Source organism: Artemia sp. Qi Xiang Cuo, chromosome 3, assembly GCF_049724085.1.
Source record: "Artemia sp. Qi Xiang Cuo chromosome 3, ASM4972408v1, whole genome shotgun sequence".
Classification (NCBI taxonomy): domain Eukaryota; kingdom Metazoa; phylum Arthropoda; class Branchiopoda; order Anostraca; family Artemiidae; genus Artemia; species Artemia sp. Qi Xiang Cuo.
This window is the reverse complement of record NC_142796.1, coordinates 29,573,251-29,592,035: the sequence shown is the minus strand read 5'-3', so window position 1 is coordinate 29,592,035 and position 18,785 is coordinate 29,573,251. Positions and strand designations below refer to the sequence as shown.

At 36.0% G+C, this 18,785-nt stretch overlaps 1 protein-coding gene across 1 annotated transcript in view; it reads right to left on the bottom strand.

The window, feature by feature from the left end:
* Positions 1-3,181: 3,181 nt before the first annotated feature.
* Positions 3,182-18,785, bottom strand: part of LOC148953974 (uncharacterized) — a 259,497-nt gene continuing 243,893 nt past the window's right edge. Inside the window, exons 9-10 of the mRNA XM_089086057.1 lie at positions 3,377-3,483; positions 3,182-3,222 (exon numbers count right to left, since the gene is read on the bottom strand). Of these exons, the coding sequence (XP_088942183.1) occupies positions 3,182-3,222; positions 3,377-3,483 (148 nt within the window). The remainder of the gene's footprint in view (positions 3,223-3,376; positions 3,484-18,785) is intronic.

Below are 18,785 nucleotides of genomic sequence, written 5' to 3'. Positions count from 1 at the left end.
TTTTTCTCAAAGAGATGAAAAAATAGCAAATTAAACGTCAGAAATCATAGTTTTAAGGCAGAAAATACCAATTAAAGGCTAACAAATACTGCTAAGAAAAGTTAAAAATAGCACCCCGCTGATAACTAATCAATGGTTTCAGAGAACAAACCTCAACAAAGTACACTAAAATCTGGCGTAGAAATGCCCAAAATAGTAATTTACATATCCCAAATCATAAGTTTCAGACAACATTCACCTACGAAATACTATGAAACCTTAGCTCAGAAAAGCCTGAAATAGCAAATTACACACCTCAAATCAGAAGTTTCAGACAACACACACCTACGAAATACTAGGAAACCTTAGCTCAGAAAAGCCTGAAATAGCAAACTACACATCCCAAACTATAGGTTTCAGACAACAAACACCTATGAGGGACTATGAATCCTAGCTCTGAAAAGTCCAAAAAGCAAACTACAAATCCCAAATCAAAGGTTTCAGACAACACACACCAACGAAAGACTAAGAACCTTATATCCCAAATCATAGGTTTCAGTCAACACACACCAACAAAAGACTAAGAAATCTAACTTCGAAAAGCCCGAAATAGTAATTTACATATCCCAAATCATAAGTTTCAGACAACATTCACCTACGAAATTTTATGAAACCTTAGCTCAGAAAGGTCTGAAATAGCAAATTACAAACCTCAAGTCATAAGTTTCAGACAACACACACCTATAAAATACTTAGAAACCTTAGCTCAGAAAAGAATGAATTAGCAAACTACTCATCCCAAACTATATGTTTCAGACACCACACACTTATGTGTTACTATTAAACCAATCTCAGTACACTCCAAAAAGCGAAACAACTCCTCCCGACTCGTATGTTTATGAACAAACACATCTACAAGTGAATAAGAAATATAGTTGGGAAAAGACCGAAATATTCCATTTCGTAACCCACATAGTTAGATTCAATCAGCACACACCCATAAGCCCGAAATAGTAATTTACATATCCCAAATCATAAGTTTCAGTCAACACACACCCACGAAAGGCTAAGAAATCCAGCTCTGAAAAGTCCAAAAGCAAACTTCTAGGAAAGGGTTTCCTAGAAATTTGAAATTTGAATGCACAGAGATGCCAAAAACAAAAGGAACACGCTGAGATTACTTTTAGGGGATTATATGGGTGAAACGGTTTTAGTCATTTTAGGGAATTATTTCGGCGAAACAGTTAGAGACATTTTAATAAATGATTTTAGAAAAGGTTTTAGAAGAGGTTTTGAGTGTGGTCGTTATAGTAAACAAGTTCTATTTGAACAGTGTTGTGAGGTCCTATACCCCAAACCCAAAGGGCCCCCGATCGCCCAACCCCGATCCAAGAGGATCCAATCCCCAAACCCCAATACAGAAGGAACCCCCCCGTTTCCAATGGTTCCTAGGGCGGCCCCCCCGCCCCCCAGCCCCACAAAGGCCCACCCTCGACCCCGTCTTTCGGTGTTGTATGTTGTCTGAAACCTATGATTTGTGGTGTATGGGTTGCTATTTTTGACTTTTCTGAGTTGGATTTCTTAGTCTTTCATAGGTATGTGTTGTCTGATACCTATGATTTGGGATGGGTGGTTTGCTATTTTGAATATTCTGAGCTGGATTTCATAGCCTTTTATAGGTGTGTGCTGTCAGAAAATTATGATTTGGGATGTGTCGTTTGCTATTTGGACTTTTCAGAGCCAGGATTCTTAGTCTCTCAAAGGTATTTGTTGTCTGAAATTTTTAGTTTTGGATGAGTAGTTTGCTATTTCAGACTTCTATGAGCTAGGCTTTCCTGGTATATCATAGGTGAATGTTGTCAGAAACTTATGATTTGGGATATATAAATTACTATTTCGGACTTTTCTAAGCTAGTTTTCTTAGTCTCTCATAGGTGTGTCTTGTCTGAAACCTCTAGTTTGGGATGAGTAGTTTGCTATTTCAGACTTTTATGAGCTAGGCTTTCCTAGTATATCGTAGGTGAATGTTGTCAGAAAATTCTGATTTGGGATATGTAAATTACTTTTATGTAATTACCGATTATGTAAATCAAGTTCTCAGGTTAGGTTAGCCTAAAGATCAAAGAAGCCATGATTGTTTCTTAATTCCCCTTTCGTGGACCAGTAATTTCCCCGCCGATTATGTAAATCAAGTTCTCAGGTTAGGTTCGCCTAAAGATCAAAGAAACCATAATGTTTCTTAATTCCCCCTTCGTGAATCAATAATTTCCCCGCCGATTATGTAGAACAAGTTCACAGGTTAGGTTCGCCAAACAATCTCATAACATTCGCGTCGAGCATGTTCATTCTCACTGACAACGAACAGACATAAAACAGGAACATAAATTGCTGTTGACATCCATAAATGTGAGAAAGTTCCTGTTTTTTCATTCTCACTGACAAAAACCATAAAAACAGACATAAATGTGAGAAAGTTCCTGTTATTCAAATTCTCACTGACAAAAACCATAAAACATCCATAATTTGCTGTTGACATCCATGAAAAACATCAAATAAATCGACCAACACACATAACCATCCATGAAAACAGACATAAATGTGAGAAAATTCCTGTTTTTCCAAGTGAGAAAATTCCTGTTTTTTCATTCTCAGTGAGAAAACCATAAACCACGTGGTGGGGTCCGGATCAATTGATGCCTTTCTACTGATATTAAAATTACTTATTATTTGTCTGGTATTCAAAATAATTCTATTAGAAATATGTTTACATAAAAAAAAGCATTTAAGAATCTTCAATCGGCTTCCTATGTCATGATTACTATGCACTACTATTTTTATTCCTAAAAAATTCCCATTTTTCCACGTTCCTCGCATATCGTATTACTGATCTATGCTTAATGCTAAAGATTCTCACTTGTTGCATTTTAAGCGGAAATAACGCCGACCTTTTCTCCATACAACAGGAACCCAGCAAATTACCTATAAAACAGCATTTGATCGTGGTGAACTTATATGATCTATATCTTAAAAACTATTTGAAGATTCTTAGAAAAAAATTATACAAAGCCAGAACTAAAATAATGAAAATTAAAAAACCACGTTTTGAAATTTCTTGTCTGATATTCAAAATACCTAGCTATGCTAGAGCTTATAATCCCATTAAATTTGTAAGAAAAAGTTTACCCAAGCCTCTGTTTTATCTTTATTGTGTAACTAAGGCCATTCTAAAATTTTTGGAGTAATCTGCAACCAGAACTGCGATTTTAGTAACATAAAATCGCAGATAAAAAAGGGATATTCTAAGAGGAGCACGAAAATAAAAATACGAATCACTGAAAAAAAAAAAAACAATTGATACGAAGGTCCTTAAAAGAAAAAACTAAAAGGGTGAACTCACCAAAACACAGAGTATCAATAGCTTCTGGATCGGCTGTTAGGAACGGTCGGACGATCGGATGGACCCTTGATGTAAAACCAAGTATACAGTTCTCAAAACCAGTAATCCTACAATAGAAATTGATTATTTCTGAAAAACATGAACTTTCTTTTTTTTAAGCTCTCCCCTTTCCTAGTTAGATCTCTTGTTGATGTTCTATTATTGTAAACAAGAGCCACAAGAAAGGAGTTTTTGCCGAAAATCGGATTATTAGATAGGTATCAAGATGCTCCAATTTATTTTGGAATCTTTGTGAACTTAAATAGTAATGAAAGAAAAAGTATTCTTTAAGTCTAAGGATTTCAATCAATTTTCTATCAAAATGGACAGGAGTACGTCAAAAGATCGCATTAGGAAATTGAATGACAAAATCTATTCCATTCGACAGAAGGAAATGGATACTCACATTTGACAAACATTTCTTGTCGATGAAGGGAATTGAATATTTGATTATATCTTTTCTAAGGCCAAAAAAGTGCAGTGGTAATATCTATTGTCATTGACGTACCTATTACCGTAGATTGGACGAAAATTCCTATCATTCTGTCAAGCAAAAAGAAGTGCTAAAATTTAAAGGATAGAAATATAGCCTAGAAAACAGGTCTAGACCCTGACATGGATCAGCACTAATAAAATTGACAGTGATATCACAATGACGATTTTATGAGCAGTATTTCTAGGTGTTCTCGGTTATCAAACAGTTCGTGGTAACGAACTGTAAGTAAGGAGCGACCCGGCTCAATGGTAACCGAAACTCTAGAAAACGGGTTTTTGATACCAATGTATATCAAAAGAATCAAATTTCAATGCTGATTTCAAATATATAACTTTTATCAAGTTTAGTGCTACCCATCAACAGTTACGCGCCTGAGAAAATTTGGCTGATTTTCAAAAAAAGGGGGATAGACCCCTAAAAGTTATAGAACCTTAATGAAAATCACACCATCATATTCAGCGTATCAGAGAACCCTACTGTAGAGGTTTCAAGTCCCTATCTGCAGAAATGTGGAATTATGTATTTTTTGCCTGAGGAAATATCACAGATGCGTGTTTATTTGTTTTTTTTTATTTTGTTTTTTTTCCCAGGAGTGATCGTATCCACCCAGTGGTCCTAGAATATCGTGGGAGGGCTCATTCAAACGGAAGTTAACAGTTCTAGTGCCCTTTATAAGTGACCAAACAAATGGAGGGCAACTAGGCACCCTCCAACGCTCTTTTTTCCCAAAGTCACCCGATCAAAATTTTGAGATAGCCATTTTGTTTAGTATGGTCGAAAATATGATAACTATTTCTTTTAGGATGACTTAATCCCCTGAAGTCCCCGGGGGAGGGATAAAAGTTATGAACTTTACCCAATGTTAACATATAGTATTGGTTATTGGGAAGTATACAGGCGTTTTCAGGAGGGTTTTTTTCTTGTAGCCGGGGGGGGGGGGGGTCGGGGGTTATGCTGGAGGATCCGTCCATGAAGGAAGTTGTCATGGGGGAAGGGAAATTGCCATGAAGGGAGCGCCGGACTTGCCAGCATTATTTATTGGTTATTGGGAAGTATACAGACATTTTCAGGAAGGATTTTTTTCTGGAGGAGGGGGTTCCTCGGGAGAATCTTTCCGTGGAGGATGTTTCTTTGGGGTAAGGGACATTTCTATGAAGGGGGCGCCGGATTTCCAAGCATTATTTAAAAAACGATCAGAAATTAAATTTAAAAAAAAACAAGTTTTTTCTACTGAAAATAAGAAGCAACATTAGAACTTAAAACGAACAGAAATTATAACGTATATGAAGGGGTTCTCCCCCAAGTCAATACCTCGCTCGTTAAGCTAAAGTTTTTTTCTATTTCTTTAAAAATATCTATATATTCTAATTAAACGGCCTTTGTGATTCAGGGGTTTGTGAATTAATTTTTTTTTACTTTTAACGTAAAGAGCGCGGTATTGACTAAGGGGAGAACCACCTCATATACGTAATAATATGTACGTAATAAAAAAAACAAGCAATGCAGCTCAATTGTGATCGAAACTTTTAAAAGCGGAATTTTGATGTCAATTAATGTATCAAAAGAATGGGTTTATAATGCTGATTCTAAATATATAAATTTTATTAAGTATAGTATTACTCATAAAAGGCTACGAGCCTGAGAAAATTTAACCGATTTTTAAAGAGGGAGGAAACATCCCCTACAAGTGAAATAATTTTAATGAAAATCACACCGTCAGATTCAGCGTATCAGAAAACCCTATTACATAGGTTTCAAGCTCATATCTGCAAAAATCTGCAACTTTGTATTTTTTGCCAGAAGAAAAATATACGAATACAGAAGTTAGTTACGTAAGTTAATTCGTAAATTACGTCATAACCAAATTTAGAGACATCCATTTAACAAAAGAAAAGTAAAATTTTTATGCAAATTTTGTTTACTTATTCAATGACGGTGAGCCAAAATAAAACCTGCATTAACTAAAAAACGATCAGAAATTAAATAAAAAAAACAAGTTTTTTTAACTAAGAGTAAGGAGTGACATTAAAACTTAAAACGAACAGAAATTACTCCGTATACGAAAGGGGCTGTCCCTTCCTCAACGCCTCGCTCTTTGCGCTAAAGTTAGAATCTGTATCACAACTCTATTTTTTAAAACAATAAAAAAACTTAAGCGTAAAGAGCGAAGCGTTGAGGAGGGACAGCCCTTTCATATACGGAATAATGTCTGTTCGTTTTAAGTTTTAATGTTGCTCCTTACTTTCAGTTGAAAAAATCCATTTTTTTTTATTTAATTTCTGATTTTTTTTTAGTTAATGCAGCTTTTATTTTGGCTCACCGTCATTAATAAGTAAAACAACATTTGCGCTCCATATAAAAAACTTTAGCGTAAAGAGCGAAGCGTTGAGGAGGGGACAGCATTGAGGAGGGGACACAAAACAAGTTAAAAAACTTGTTTTATTTATTTATTTTAAATGAGGATCTCCCGTTTTTACTTTTCTCAGCTCATTAGATAAGAGTGGCTTAGTCGTAACTGACACTTCTGGTCAACACTGAGTTTTAAGAACAATTTTATCTGCTCCTTATACCCATAACGTAGCATCCGCGTATCAAACAGTTCGTGGTAACGAACCTTTTTGTAAGGGGCTACCCGGCTCAATGGTAACCGAAACTCTAAAAAACGGAATTTTGATACCAATAGATACATCAAAAGAATCAGATTTTAATTATGATTTCATATATATAAGTTTCATCAAGTTTAATCTTACCCATCAAAAGTTTCGCGCCTGAGAAAATTTGGCTGATTTTTGAAAAAAGGAGGAAAGACCCTCTAAAAGTTATAGAACCTTAATGAAAATCACACCATCATATTCAACGAATCAGAGAACCCTACTATAGAGGTTTCAAGCTCCTATCTACAAAAATGTTGAATTTTCAATTTTTTGCCAGAAGAAAGATCACGGATCACGGATCCAGAAGAAAGACCCCCTAAAAGTTATAGAACCTTAATGAAAATCACACCATCATATTCAGCATATCAGAGAACCCTACTGTAGAGGTTTCAAACTCCTATCTACAAAATGTGGAATTTTGCATTTTAAAATAAAAGCTGCATTAACTAAAAAACGTTCAGAAATTAAATAAAAAAACAAGTTTTTTAAACTGCAAGTAAGGACCGACATTAAAACTTAAAATGAACAAAAAATATTCCGTTTTTTAAAGGGCCTGTCCCCTCTTCAACTCCTCACTCTTTACGCTAAATTTTGACTCTTTCTCACAAATCTTTTTTTTAAAGCAATAAAACACTTTAGCGTAAGGAGCGAGGTGTTGAGGAGGGGACAGCTCCTTTTATATACGGAATAATTTCTGTTCGTCTTAAGTTTTAACGTCGTTCCTTACTTTCAATTAAAAAAACTTGTTTTTTTTTATTTCATTTCTGATCGTTTTTTAGTTAATGGAGCTTTTATTTTAAAATGCAAAATTCCACTTTTTTGCAAATAGGAATTTGAAGCTTCTTTAATAATGTTCTTTGATAAGCTGAATCTGATGGTGTGATTTTCGTTAAAGTTAATTAAAAAAATTTGCAATTAAAACAAAATCTTATTGTTTAAAAAAATGAGTTGTGAGAAAGTCAAACTTTAGCGTAAGGAGCGAGGCGTTGAGGAGGGGACAGCCCCTTTCATACACGGAATAATTTCTGTTCGTTTTCAGTTTTAACGTCGTTCCTTACTTTCAATTAAAAAACCTGTTTTTTTATTTAATTTCTGAACGTTTTTGAATTAATGCAGGTTTTGATTTTGGCTCACCGTACATGAATAATTAAAACAAAATTTGCATATTAATTTTAATTTTATTTGGTTAAATGGCTTTCTCAAAACTGGTTTATTTTATTTGTGAACGCTTTTGAATTAATGCAGGTTTTGATTTTGGCTCACCGTACATGAATAATTAAAACGAAATTTGCATATTAATTTTAATTTTATTTGGTTAAATGGCTTTCTCAAAACTGGTTTATTTTATTTGTGAACGCTTTTGAATTAATGCAGGTTTTGATTTTGGCTCACCGTGCATGAATAATTAAAACGAAATTTGCATATTAATTTTACTTTTATTTGGTTAAATGGCTTTCTCGAAACTTACTGAATTTTATTTACGAACGTTTTTATTAGTAATAAATATACGTAACTTACGAATTAAATTACGTAACGAACTTCTATATTCATATATTTTTAATACGTATATTAGTGGTTTCGCCCCCTAGTCAATACCTTGCTCTTTAAGCTAAAGTTTGAATTTTGTTCCAATTCTTTAAAAATGACCCCTTAATCACAAAGGCGGTTAATTAGAATAAATAGCTCTTATGAAATTACTAAAAAATCTTTGGCTTAAAGAGCGAGACATTGACTAAAAGGTGAACCCAATCATATAGCTAATATTTTTCCGTCCGTTTTAAGTTTTGATGTTGCTCCTTACTTTCAGTTAAAAAACTTGTTTTTTATATTTAATTTATGATTTTTTGTTAAATAAAGATGGGAAATCTGGCACCCTCTTCATAGCAATCTCCCTTCCCCCTTGAAAACTTCATGAAATTATCCTCCCATATAGCCCCCGACCAACCCCCACCCCCCACTACCAGAAAAAATTCCCCCTGAAAACGTCTGTATACTTCCCAATAACCAATACTATATGTTAACATTGGATAAAGTTCATAACTGTCAGCCATGCTGAAAAATTTTTTCGACCATGCTGAAAAAATATTTTCGACCATGCTGAAAAAAATGGCTATCTCAAAATTTTGATCGGGTGACTTTGGGAAATATTAGCGTGGGAGGGGGCCTAGTTGCCCTCCATTTTTTTTGGTCACTTAAAAAGGGCACTAGAACTTTTAATTTCCGATCCAATGAGTCCTCCCACGATATTTTAGGACCACTGGGTCGATATGATCACCCCTGGGAAAAATAAAAAAAAAAAAAAAAAAACAAATAAACACGCATCCGTGATCTTTCTTTGCTAAGCTCCCGTTATAAAGTTCGATTTTTTTCCTTTTTGTCAGAATTACTGCTTAAAAAAATAAAAAATTGAGCCAAATCAAATGGAATTCTTGAAAGTAGAAGACCCGCTATTTCTGCAATGATTTGACACCCCTCTCTAATGCGAATACCACTATTACTATACTACTAGCAACTTTTTGCAGCACCAAGCAAGGCAAGCATATGCTTGACACACCTTAATGCTGGGCAAGAACAGAAGATGCAACTACAGCTGCACACCCTCTCCTCCATTTAATCCATCTAAAGCTCCTCACTTTTCCTCAATACTACAACGTTTCAGTTCGCTTTAAATTCTTTCTTATTACCACTTCCTAGCTTATTCAAGAGGATCGTGATTTTTGTTCAGACCCAGACGGATGGCAAAAAGCCCAATTTAAAAAATAAATAAATAAGGTATATCACAGTAAATAAGTTCATGAATAAAAAAGGTGTATTTGACCTGTTTTCATAACCTATATAGCCCAGGGTTAAAAGGTCGTATAATTAAAATTTTATTAATCTGAGCATAAAAATTCGGAAATAAATTCTCTACCACACGAGGATCTTGATAAAAAAATTCTCATAAGGCCATAAAAATGGAAGCGTACTGACTAGCACTCGCTTTCAACAAGAAATTATCAGATCAAATATTTTATAAAGTTATTGGCAAATAAATGACTGCAATTATTGAATTATAATATTTGATGCATTCAAAAAAGCTTTCAGTTAAGTCCTACTAAACATTTAGTTTAAGGAGTGTAGGGCTATGGAGGTGGCTCCCCTCATATAAATGATTGTAGTTCTCTAGCGCCACCAGTATAGGTGCTGATAACACCAGTGTACGTAAGTAGTATGCTAGTATGCACCACGACGACACACATAGGGGTGTACCTGGACCAATAAAGAGTCACCAAGCCCTCAAAACGTTTTATTAACCCTGTTTTTTTTTAGATAATTTTTAAGATGTTTTTCAAGATTCTTTCCTTCGATATTTTTTTCCAACACAAACTTCAAGATGTTTTCCCAAGAATTGTTTCCTCAGGACCTTCTCCAAGACACTGGTTCATTGCTTATTTGGTCAATTGTTTATTCAAACAACATTACCAATAACACATTTTTGTGGGACAACGACACTTATTTTGGTTCCTAAAGCCTTTGTAATCCGGTATATATATATATATATATATATATATATATATATATATATATATATATATATATATATATATATATATATATATATATATATATATATATATATATATATATATATATATATATATATATATATATATATATATATATATATATATATATATATATATATATATATATATATATATATATATATATATATATATATATATATATATATATATATATATATATATATATATATATATATATATATATATATATATATATATATATATATATATAGCATATATATATATATGCTAGCCCCATATGTTCGTGATCTGACAGTAGCTCTCTTAATATAGAAACAATTTATAGTATGATAACTGCACAGGATTCGGGGGAATGGTGAAGTTTTTGGCGATTGTATTCCATCAAATTAGATAAAGTGTCAACACCTATTAACGGGTTGAAGGATAAAAGTCCAGACTCTCACGATTAGTGCCTTTCCAAGGGTTTTTTCAAGCCAACCGATCAGATTGCTTGAATATTTATTCTTCTTTTGCAATTCTGTTCATAAGCCCCTCGTGATTGTTTTTGTGACAACCAACTCGTAAAATTTATTCTAGCTCACGACAGGGATTTTCGCGATTGTTTCTAGGTTTACTAGCACATTTATTACACTTCAGGTGATTGGTGGAGTTACGAGCTATAAGGTCAAAACCTTGGCACTTGAAGCATTGTTTTGGTCTTTCTAAGGGCTTGAAAACTTGATAAAGGCAATATTCAATCTTAACATCGTACGTAAGTGCCACTTTCAACTCCTTTTGTGAACGAAAGCTTAACTGCGCAACTGATGACTGATTAAAACGCCTTGCACCAGCAAGACTTTTGACTGCATTCACAATGTTCGATACATCGAAATCTCTGTCAATGTTTATAATACCCAGAAACTCTTTCTTGACTATTGTTGAACAAATATTGAGGTCTTCGGTAATCGTGACTATGACACTAGAAGCCGAAATTTTATCATTCATGTGGATAACCAAACAATTTCTGCAACGTTCAATTTATTGCACCTTGCCATTTTGGCCTAGCCTTTCAAGAAACTCACGCTGCTTTGTGGGATTGCTTGACTGTAGGCTAGTTGGTATGCTAGATAACTATTTTACTGGCTTTGGCGGCGCGGGAACGGGACAAACAATTTGTCTTGATATTTGATGGTGGTATGATATGTATATGTATGTATGTGTGTATATATATTGGATTTGTGAGTCTACTGCTCAGTAGGGGCCTTCTCCCCCCAGGCCACTCAGCGTGTCCTCAGGTGGCGATAAGGGAACACCCTACAGATATGTAGGGGACCGCCATAGGAGGCACGGACCAAGGGGGATCTTGTCTCTGGGGGTCCATAATAGAACTGAGGCACCCTCGTCCGGGGCCGTAAATACAGGTGGAGGAGGAAGACGGCCCCTCATGTGTACACTCAACGGGGCCCACCGGCGTGTGCACACGTCCCGTGAGCTACAAACCTTCTCCCATTAATGGGTTAAATTACATGATGATGCAGAGCACTATCGTGGGAAAATCCTCTATAGGAGGACAACTGCGCCAGGGCGTAAGAACGGCCTCTGCAAAGGGCTGCCTAGACCCTTTCGGGGTACCTGCAAGACTGGGGATACTTAAGGAGGATATTTCAGATAGGTTACTATCTTCTTTTCAAGAACTCATTTAAACTTGATGCTATTGTATTTTAGGACTGCTGCTATTTATTTCAAAAGTGATTTTGAGCTGTGTAAAGGTAAGAGATGAAAATTCAAAGCCTTTTTTCTCGTGTTAGGAAACGTGAAATGGAAAAATTAATTTCCACTATGTATAAGAAACAGACAAAAATTAGTTTGCTCTAGCTTTGAAATCACATATCTAGGGCCCATGTAACGTCAAAATTATAAATAACGACTCATTTTAAAGGAAAAAATAGCATTGGAAATATAATGGCCGAAAACCCTGGGTTGAAAACTTACAGTTCCCTGGCTTAAATAAAAAGGAAATTTACTTTTTTGAATGGGTAGCTCTTCTTTCCTTTTTTTTTCTCCGCTGCTAGCGGGGCACTGGAACAACATAGAAAGCCGTTTAAGGACGGCTCTCTATGATGTATATAATTTCATCCAACTTGAGAAAGAAATTATATACTGGTAAACGACACAGCGTTCGCACAGGATTCTTGTTAAAGCATAATTCTTCTGGGCTTGGTCTGTTATGGTGGGCGTTTTTGTTCTGAAAAACCTCTTCCTAGCTAATTTATCTACTATGGGTTGCCTCCTCGTAGTAGCATAATATTTGTAGGCATAAATATACAATGAATCGGAGGTAATAGGCTTGAGACTGAATGTACACGATTTCGACTCTTGTTGATAGAAGAGCACCTCCAAGTGCTGAAACCCATGTTGTGACCAAGATGGGCCCAGGATTGCACAAAGCTTCTATTCATTCTGGAGGTCCCAGGGACTTCTTGCTGTCCGATTCTAAGCCGATTTAAGCGCTTTGGTGTAGACTTGAGAAGATGTATTGGTCCCCATCCTGTACTGATATCCGGGATCATTGCTTTTTCTGAGGCCAAAATAATTTCAATGATTTAAGGAATATGAAAATTGGAACTTAGAACTTACGACGGTAAAAAATAACTATCGTAAGGATATTTTGACTGACGAATTCGTATGATTTGAGTTGGATCTATTAGGAGTTTCTAAAAATCATATCCCAGGGGAAGGAAGCATGACATTAGGTTATATAGAATTTATTTACTCAGGCTGTAAGGATAGGGTACATAGACAGGGAGTAGGGCTCGTGATGAATAAGGAAGCTGCTAAGTCTTGTTTAGGCTGGGAAGGTATTAATAATAGAATACTAACCGCTCATTTTATGACTAAAAAGTTTAGGGTATCAGTTATAGTAGTACATGCCCCTGTAGAACCGATTGACGGAGATACTAGTGATTCAGATGGATTTTACTTACAGTTACAGGAGCAAATAGACAGGGCCCCAGGTAGAAATATGGTGTTTTTGTTAGGAGATGTTAACGCCTAGGTCGGTATAAATAGGGATATATGATATGCTAGCCTGGGTAAATTTGGTGTAGGAAAAGAATACAGTAATGGCTACAGACTGTTGCAATTTTGTAGGTATAAGATTTTAGTTAAAATCAATCAAATGGCCATAAAATAAATTGGTCTTAAAATGGCAAATATGTTAACATGGTAATGACGTGATGGTAAGACAGCAAACCTTATTGATTATGTTATTGTAAACCGAAGTATGGCAGGATCAATACAAGATACGAGGGGATATAGCAGTGCTGTTATTGATGCTAAAAGTAAAGATCACCATCCCAGGAATACCTCCCAGGAAGTTATAATGTTGGTTGACTCCAGGATGAGAATTTGAGAGAAACTTTCCAGGAACAGTTAAATACTAAACTAGAGAGTTTCAAATATACAATGTGAAAGATGGATGGAATAATGTTAGGAAAACAATTTGTGAAGTTGCTGATGTTGTTTTAGGGAAGAAAGGTTGGACCGCAGCTAAGAATATTAGTGAAAAAGATTTATGTTTAATTGAGAGGAGAAGGGGCGTGTACAATAATTATCTGAGTGATAGATCATATGAAAACAAAAGGAATATACAGAAAGGGGAGAAAGCATTAAAGTGTGAACTAAGGAGGTGTGAAGTGGAGGCCATGGATAAAATTGCCGAGGGTATGCAAGATGCAGCTAGACGACATAATAGTAAAATATTGTACTGGCATGTTAATAAATTGAGAAGGAGTAGTCAATCTGGACTTGTCCCAGTTAAAGATAAGAATGGAGCCACAATTAATGATAAGCAAAGAGTTAAAGAGAAATGGACAGAAAATTTTGAGAACATTTTAAACCAGGATAAAGTTGCAGGAAAAAATATAGAGGAACATGAAAAAGTTTGTGAAACCTTGGATGTGATGGAAGAATTGTTTTGTGAGGAGGAATTAGCGACAGTACCAAAAGGATTAAAAAATATTAAGGTCTCTAGGAGCTTATAATGCGGTAAATGACTTTCTTAAATATGCTGGTTCTGAGGTTAGAAATAAGCTACTGAAGATTACGAATATGATTTTCGAAAAAGGTGAAGTACCTAGCGATTTTAGGAAAACCTTAATTAGACCACTGTATAAGAAAGGTGATAAGAGTGAGCGTAGTAATCATCGAGGCATTAGTCTGGTGATTGAAATTACTTAGTAATATGATACTTTTGAGACTGAGAGATACTGTAGACAGAGTTTTAAGAGAAGAACAGTTTTAGAAAAGGCAGAGGATGTGTCGACCAAATCTTCACTCTTAGGTTAATAATTGAGAATTGCCTGAGTTATTAAACATCTTTGGTCCTCAGTTTTATAGATTATGAGCAAGCGTGATATAAGAGCTTTAGCAAAGGACTTTTCCTTGTATCGTATACCAGACAAATACATTAAAGTGATTAGTGCTATGTACGAGAATAACATTACAGCCGTTAAGGTAGGAAATGAGGTTAGCAGCTAGTTTCATATTAAATCAGGAGTTAAGCAGGGTTATGTTCTATCCCCCTTTATATGGATCATTTTGATAGATTTTGTATTAAGAAATGTCTCAGGAAAGTCAATGGGATACCACGGAATCAAATGGGGAGGAAAAACTCTCCTGGACTTAGATTATGCTGATTATTTAAGAATCCTAGATGAAAGTGTGAGTGAAATGAATGAACTTTTAGAGGTTTTGCGAATTCAAGGTGCCAGAATAGGCTTGAAAATAAATGTTAAGAAGACTAAGTCACTAAGGCTAGAATAGAAAGCCCTCATGACCTCGTGGCAGTACAAAATTCGGTTATCAAAAGAATGTATCTCCTATCAGTACACCATATTTGGGCATGGAATCCCCAGGGAGAATGATTGCATAATCGAAGTGGGTCAATGACCTAAATTTCCCAGGTCGAGTTATTTGTTGTTGTTGTTGTTTGGCCAAGTGCATGCTTGGGGCGAATGTTATGATCCAGGAATAGGAAACAGGATCACGTATTTCCTTCTTACCAATCAGAGACTCGGATACATCCCCCTTCTCAGCTAATCAGAGACTCGCTTACATATTAGCGGCGGAGGTTTTCGGATAATATAAGGAAAGGATTTTTGCTATAGTTTTATTAGTCTGTGAATAGAATTCACAGGGGTGAGAAGAACAGTTTGACTTTACTCATTTAGATATACATTTGTGTGTTGATCAGTAGAATGTTTACCCTATTAGAAGGTGATAGTGGAGTTGATGGCAATAATACAAGAGCACCAAACATTGCGGTGGAAATCACGAGAAGATCACGGCTTTGTCTGGAATGGGATGAAGTATATGCAAGATATGTAATATCATTGAGCAAATTTAAAATGGAGGATCAATTATGTTTCGCTGCAAAGGTTGATATAGCACATATGAATAGACTTCAATGTTCTTTAAGTGCATTAGTGAAACATATCGAAGACAATAAACTCTATCGCTAATTGTACATACTTAGTATTATTGTTGTAATTATTCAATAAAATTGTTTCGAAATCGAAAATGTTCCCTTTCTTTTCTGGTCAGGTTAGGTTAGGGCTAACGAATCAGGGTCAGTCTAGAGTCAGCAGTTAGAGTGAGAGGATTGAAAAATAAATAAATTTGAGAAAGAGAGAATTAGATCAAATCTAGTGTTTATGGAAAAACATTTGATTTTGGATGATGATTTTCTCGAGTTATCTCTTCAACACAGGATAGTCTCTCGTCAGGGAACACTTGACAATATAATGAGGACTGATTCTACCCCATTGGACTATTGTATGAAACTTTTAAAATGTGACTCAAATGCTTATAGTCAATTTATTGATATATTAATTGGAACAAAGCAGAATCATATCGTGGATATACTTTCGTAAACATTGCCAATGGATTCAGTGTAGATGGCTCCACCCTTCGAAAAAGGTAACGTCACAGAGCTACTCCTCTCCCCATTCCTCCACCGTGAACTGATCGAGCGAGGACGATCAGTTTCGTTTTAACGGCTTGGAGCCGCGGTGGCGGTCGGGAAGCACCGGTGGGCCCGGGAAGCGCTGTGGGGCCCGGGAAGCGCCGCGGGGAGCGCCGCGGGAAGCGCCGCGGGAAAGCGCCACGATGGCCGGCTCGGAGGGGGAGCATTAAATATTGGAAGTTGAGGGGAGTTGTTTGAACAAAATCAAATTGCCTTCTATGTAAAGCGTTTTAGATTGTAAATATCTTATATTAAGTTGGAAATTGGAACTTTCAGAATATCGATAGAGTAGGGAACAATGAATTAACCAAATGCTACTATGTGCATACTGCTACTACTAATAAGCGCGTTTTAAATAATACGTGAATAATAATCAAAATTTTAAACAGTAGGGGTGATTTGAACACTTTGAAAATAAGCTATTTTTCATTTATAGGTTGCATTGGTCCCATACTCGTCGTCATCATCATCATCATCATAATCCTCATCAGTTGGAGAAGAAGAGGACACCATTCAGGACATTGAAATACTGGCTATCAACGAATGGCATGGTATTAGTAATTCTATTGAAATACCATCTAATATTGATGAGTTTTTGACTGATTCTTTAAATGTTGATTATAGCGCAGTTGGGCAGGGGGACTTGAGTCAAAACACCTTGTAGCTTTTGGACGATTCTACAAATGAATTAACTGGGAACCCTCCCCCACTGATTACATGAGCATAGTTCAAACAAATGAAATTGTTTCGCATACCCCAAGTATTGAACATTGTGGAGGGAGTGTTGATGATATTCAAGAGGGGGAGGGGGGTAATGTCCAATTTACAACTTTTCCTGACTTTCAGCTGTCCAACACAATTTTAAGTACAATAGTTGTGTACACTACGACTTTTGGGGATCCCTTTAATTCACTTCTGGTAGGACGTTTTGTGTTTGAACCCGTAGAAATTGTGCATGACTATTTAGATAGAATTCGTGCACTGCTGAAGAACCAAATTCAGTTGTGGGAAGGGGAGGAGATATTCAATTAAGGTTACAATTGTTTTAAAGGTGTTCTATTTAAATGAGGGGAAAAGCGAAGTTTACCACCATTATATACACTCCGAGATTCGTTTGATCTATCCGAATTTATAAATTTTTGTGTATGTTTTGTTTGTGGGAATTATCAATATTATTGTGAATCTCTAAAACTATAACGAAAATGAGAGCAGGTCGGTAGTTTTATTTGTTGATATTGGTAGCGTGAACAAATATAAATTTAAGAAAGATGTTTTTTTAAGAGGGGGGAGTGGACCAAGGGCAGTAGTTTTAAAATATAATCCAGATCTAGAAGGTTGTAAAGGTGTCCAACGGATTTGTTTTGAAACAAGTCAAAAATGTTTCAAGTACGCTTTCCTCATATCAGCATTCGAGCCTCTAGCACGTGACGCTACCAAGACGAATGTAGACGATTGGGCTGTATATGGGAAGGAAGGGTCCAATTTCCCAATTGTAGATTTCACTTGTTTAGAAGGAAAATACCCAGTAACGCTAAGATCTATTGATATTTTTGAAAGGGCTAATGCCCATTTAAATATCGGCGTTACCGTGGTTCAGTATGAAACTGAATTTGAAGATGGGATTCGTTCAAAAAAGAAGGGAGTGGTTTTCCCTGTAAGAGGCCCGTCAATTAATTTGGTCAAACACTGGCTTTGGTTTTTGTATACACCATCTAGTGACCTTGCCATTTCAATTGGCCATTTTAACCCGATCACAGAAATTATCAGAGTTCTGGGGGAGGGTAAGAATAAGGGAACTCTTTTCTACTGTCCGCCTTGTCTGTCTCGATTGTAGAGAGACTTAAAGTTGCAAAATCATACTAAACATTATAGACGGCATGGCTATAAGGTAGTGGAAACGGTTTCAGGGAATAGGGCCATTTTACGTTTTAAAAATTTTCAAAACACCTTCCTCCAGTGCAACAAAATATCTTTGAATTGTGAAGCTAAGCTGGTGGAGGTGAAAGATCCTCGATTTCTAAACTAAATCAAAAAATATCAAGCTATAGCAGTGTCCTATTCTCCTGCCCAAAGAGACAATTCTAACACCATGCGGTTGTTAGAAATAGTAGAAATATTGGATGAGAGGAAGTGTATGATCAAGGCACTGACTAAACTAATTTGCACAACTAATGGTGCTATTTCTCGTTTGAGAAATACCCATTATCCTATGGTGCGGGCTGCAGAAGATCGTCTCGCGATTAAAAATCAAAAAATATGTGGGGTTGCTAAGGGGGAGTTTGAAGAGGGGGATATGGGGACTAAAGGGAAAAGAGGGGGGAGGGGGAAATTCAGAGATCATAATAACTTGGGGCAGGAAATATCCTCTGGGGGGAGTAATTTCAGAGGGGTTGCGCATCAATCGTGTAACTTAAATGTTAGCCAGCAGTTTTTTATCCCTGTTTTTATCCACAACTCAAATTACGATTTAAAATTTATTTTACCGGCACTGGCAGGTATGCACAGGGAGGGAGGGGGAGGAGACTGTCCATGGGTAAATAATTCATTTACCCAAATAACATTGTTCCCAAATCGGCCGAGAAGTTGTTGCTTCTCGAGCTGAAATGGCAGGTAGTAAATAATGGGCATACGTGTTGGAATAAAATCCGGTTTTTAGATTCTTTTAGTT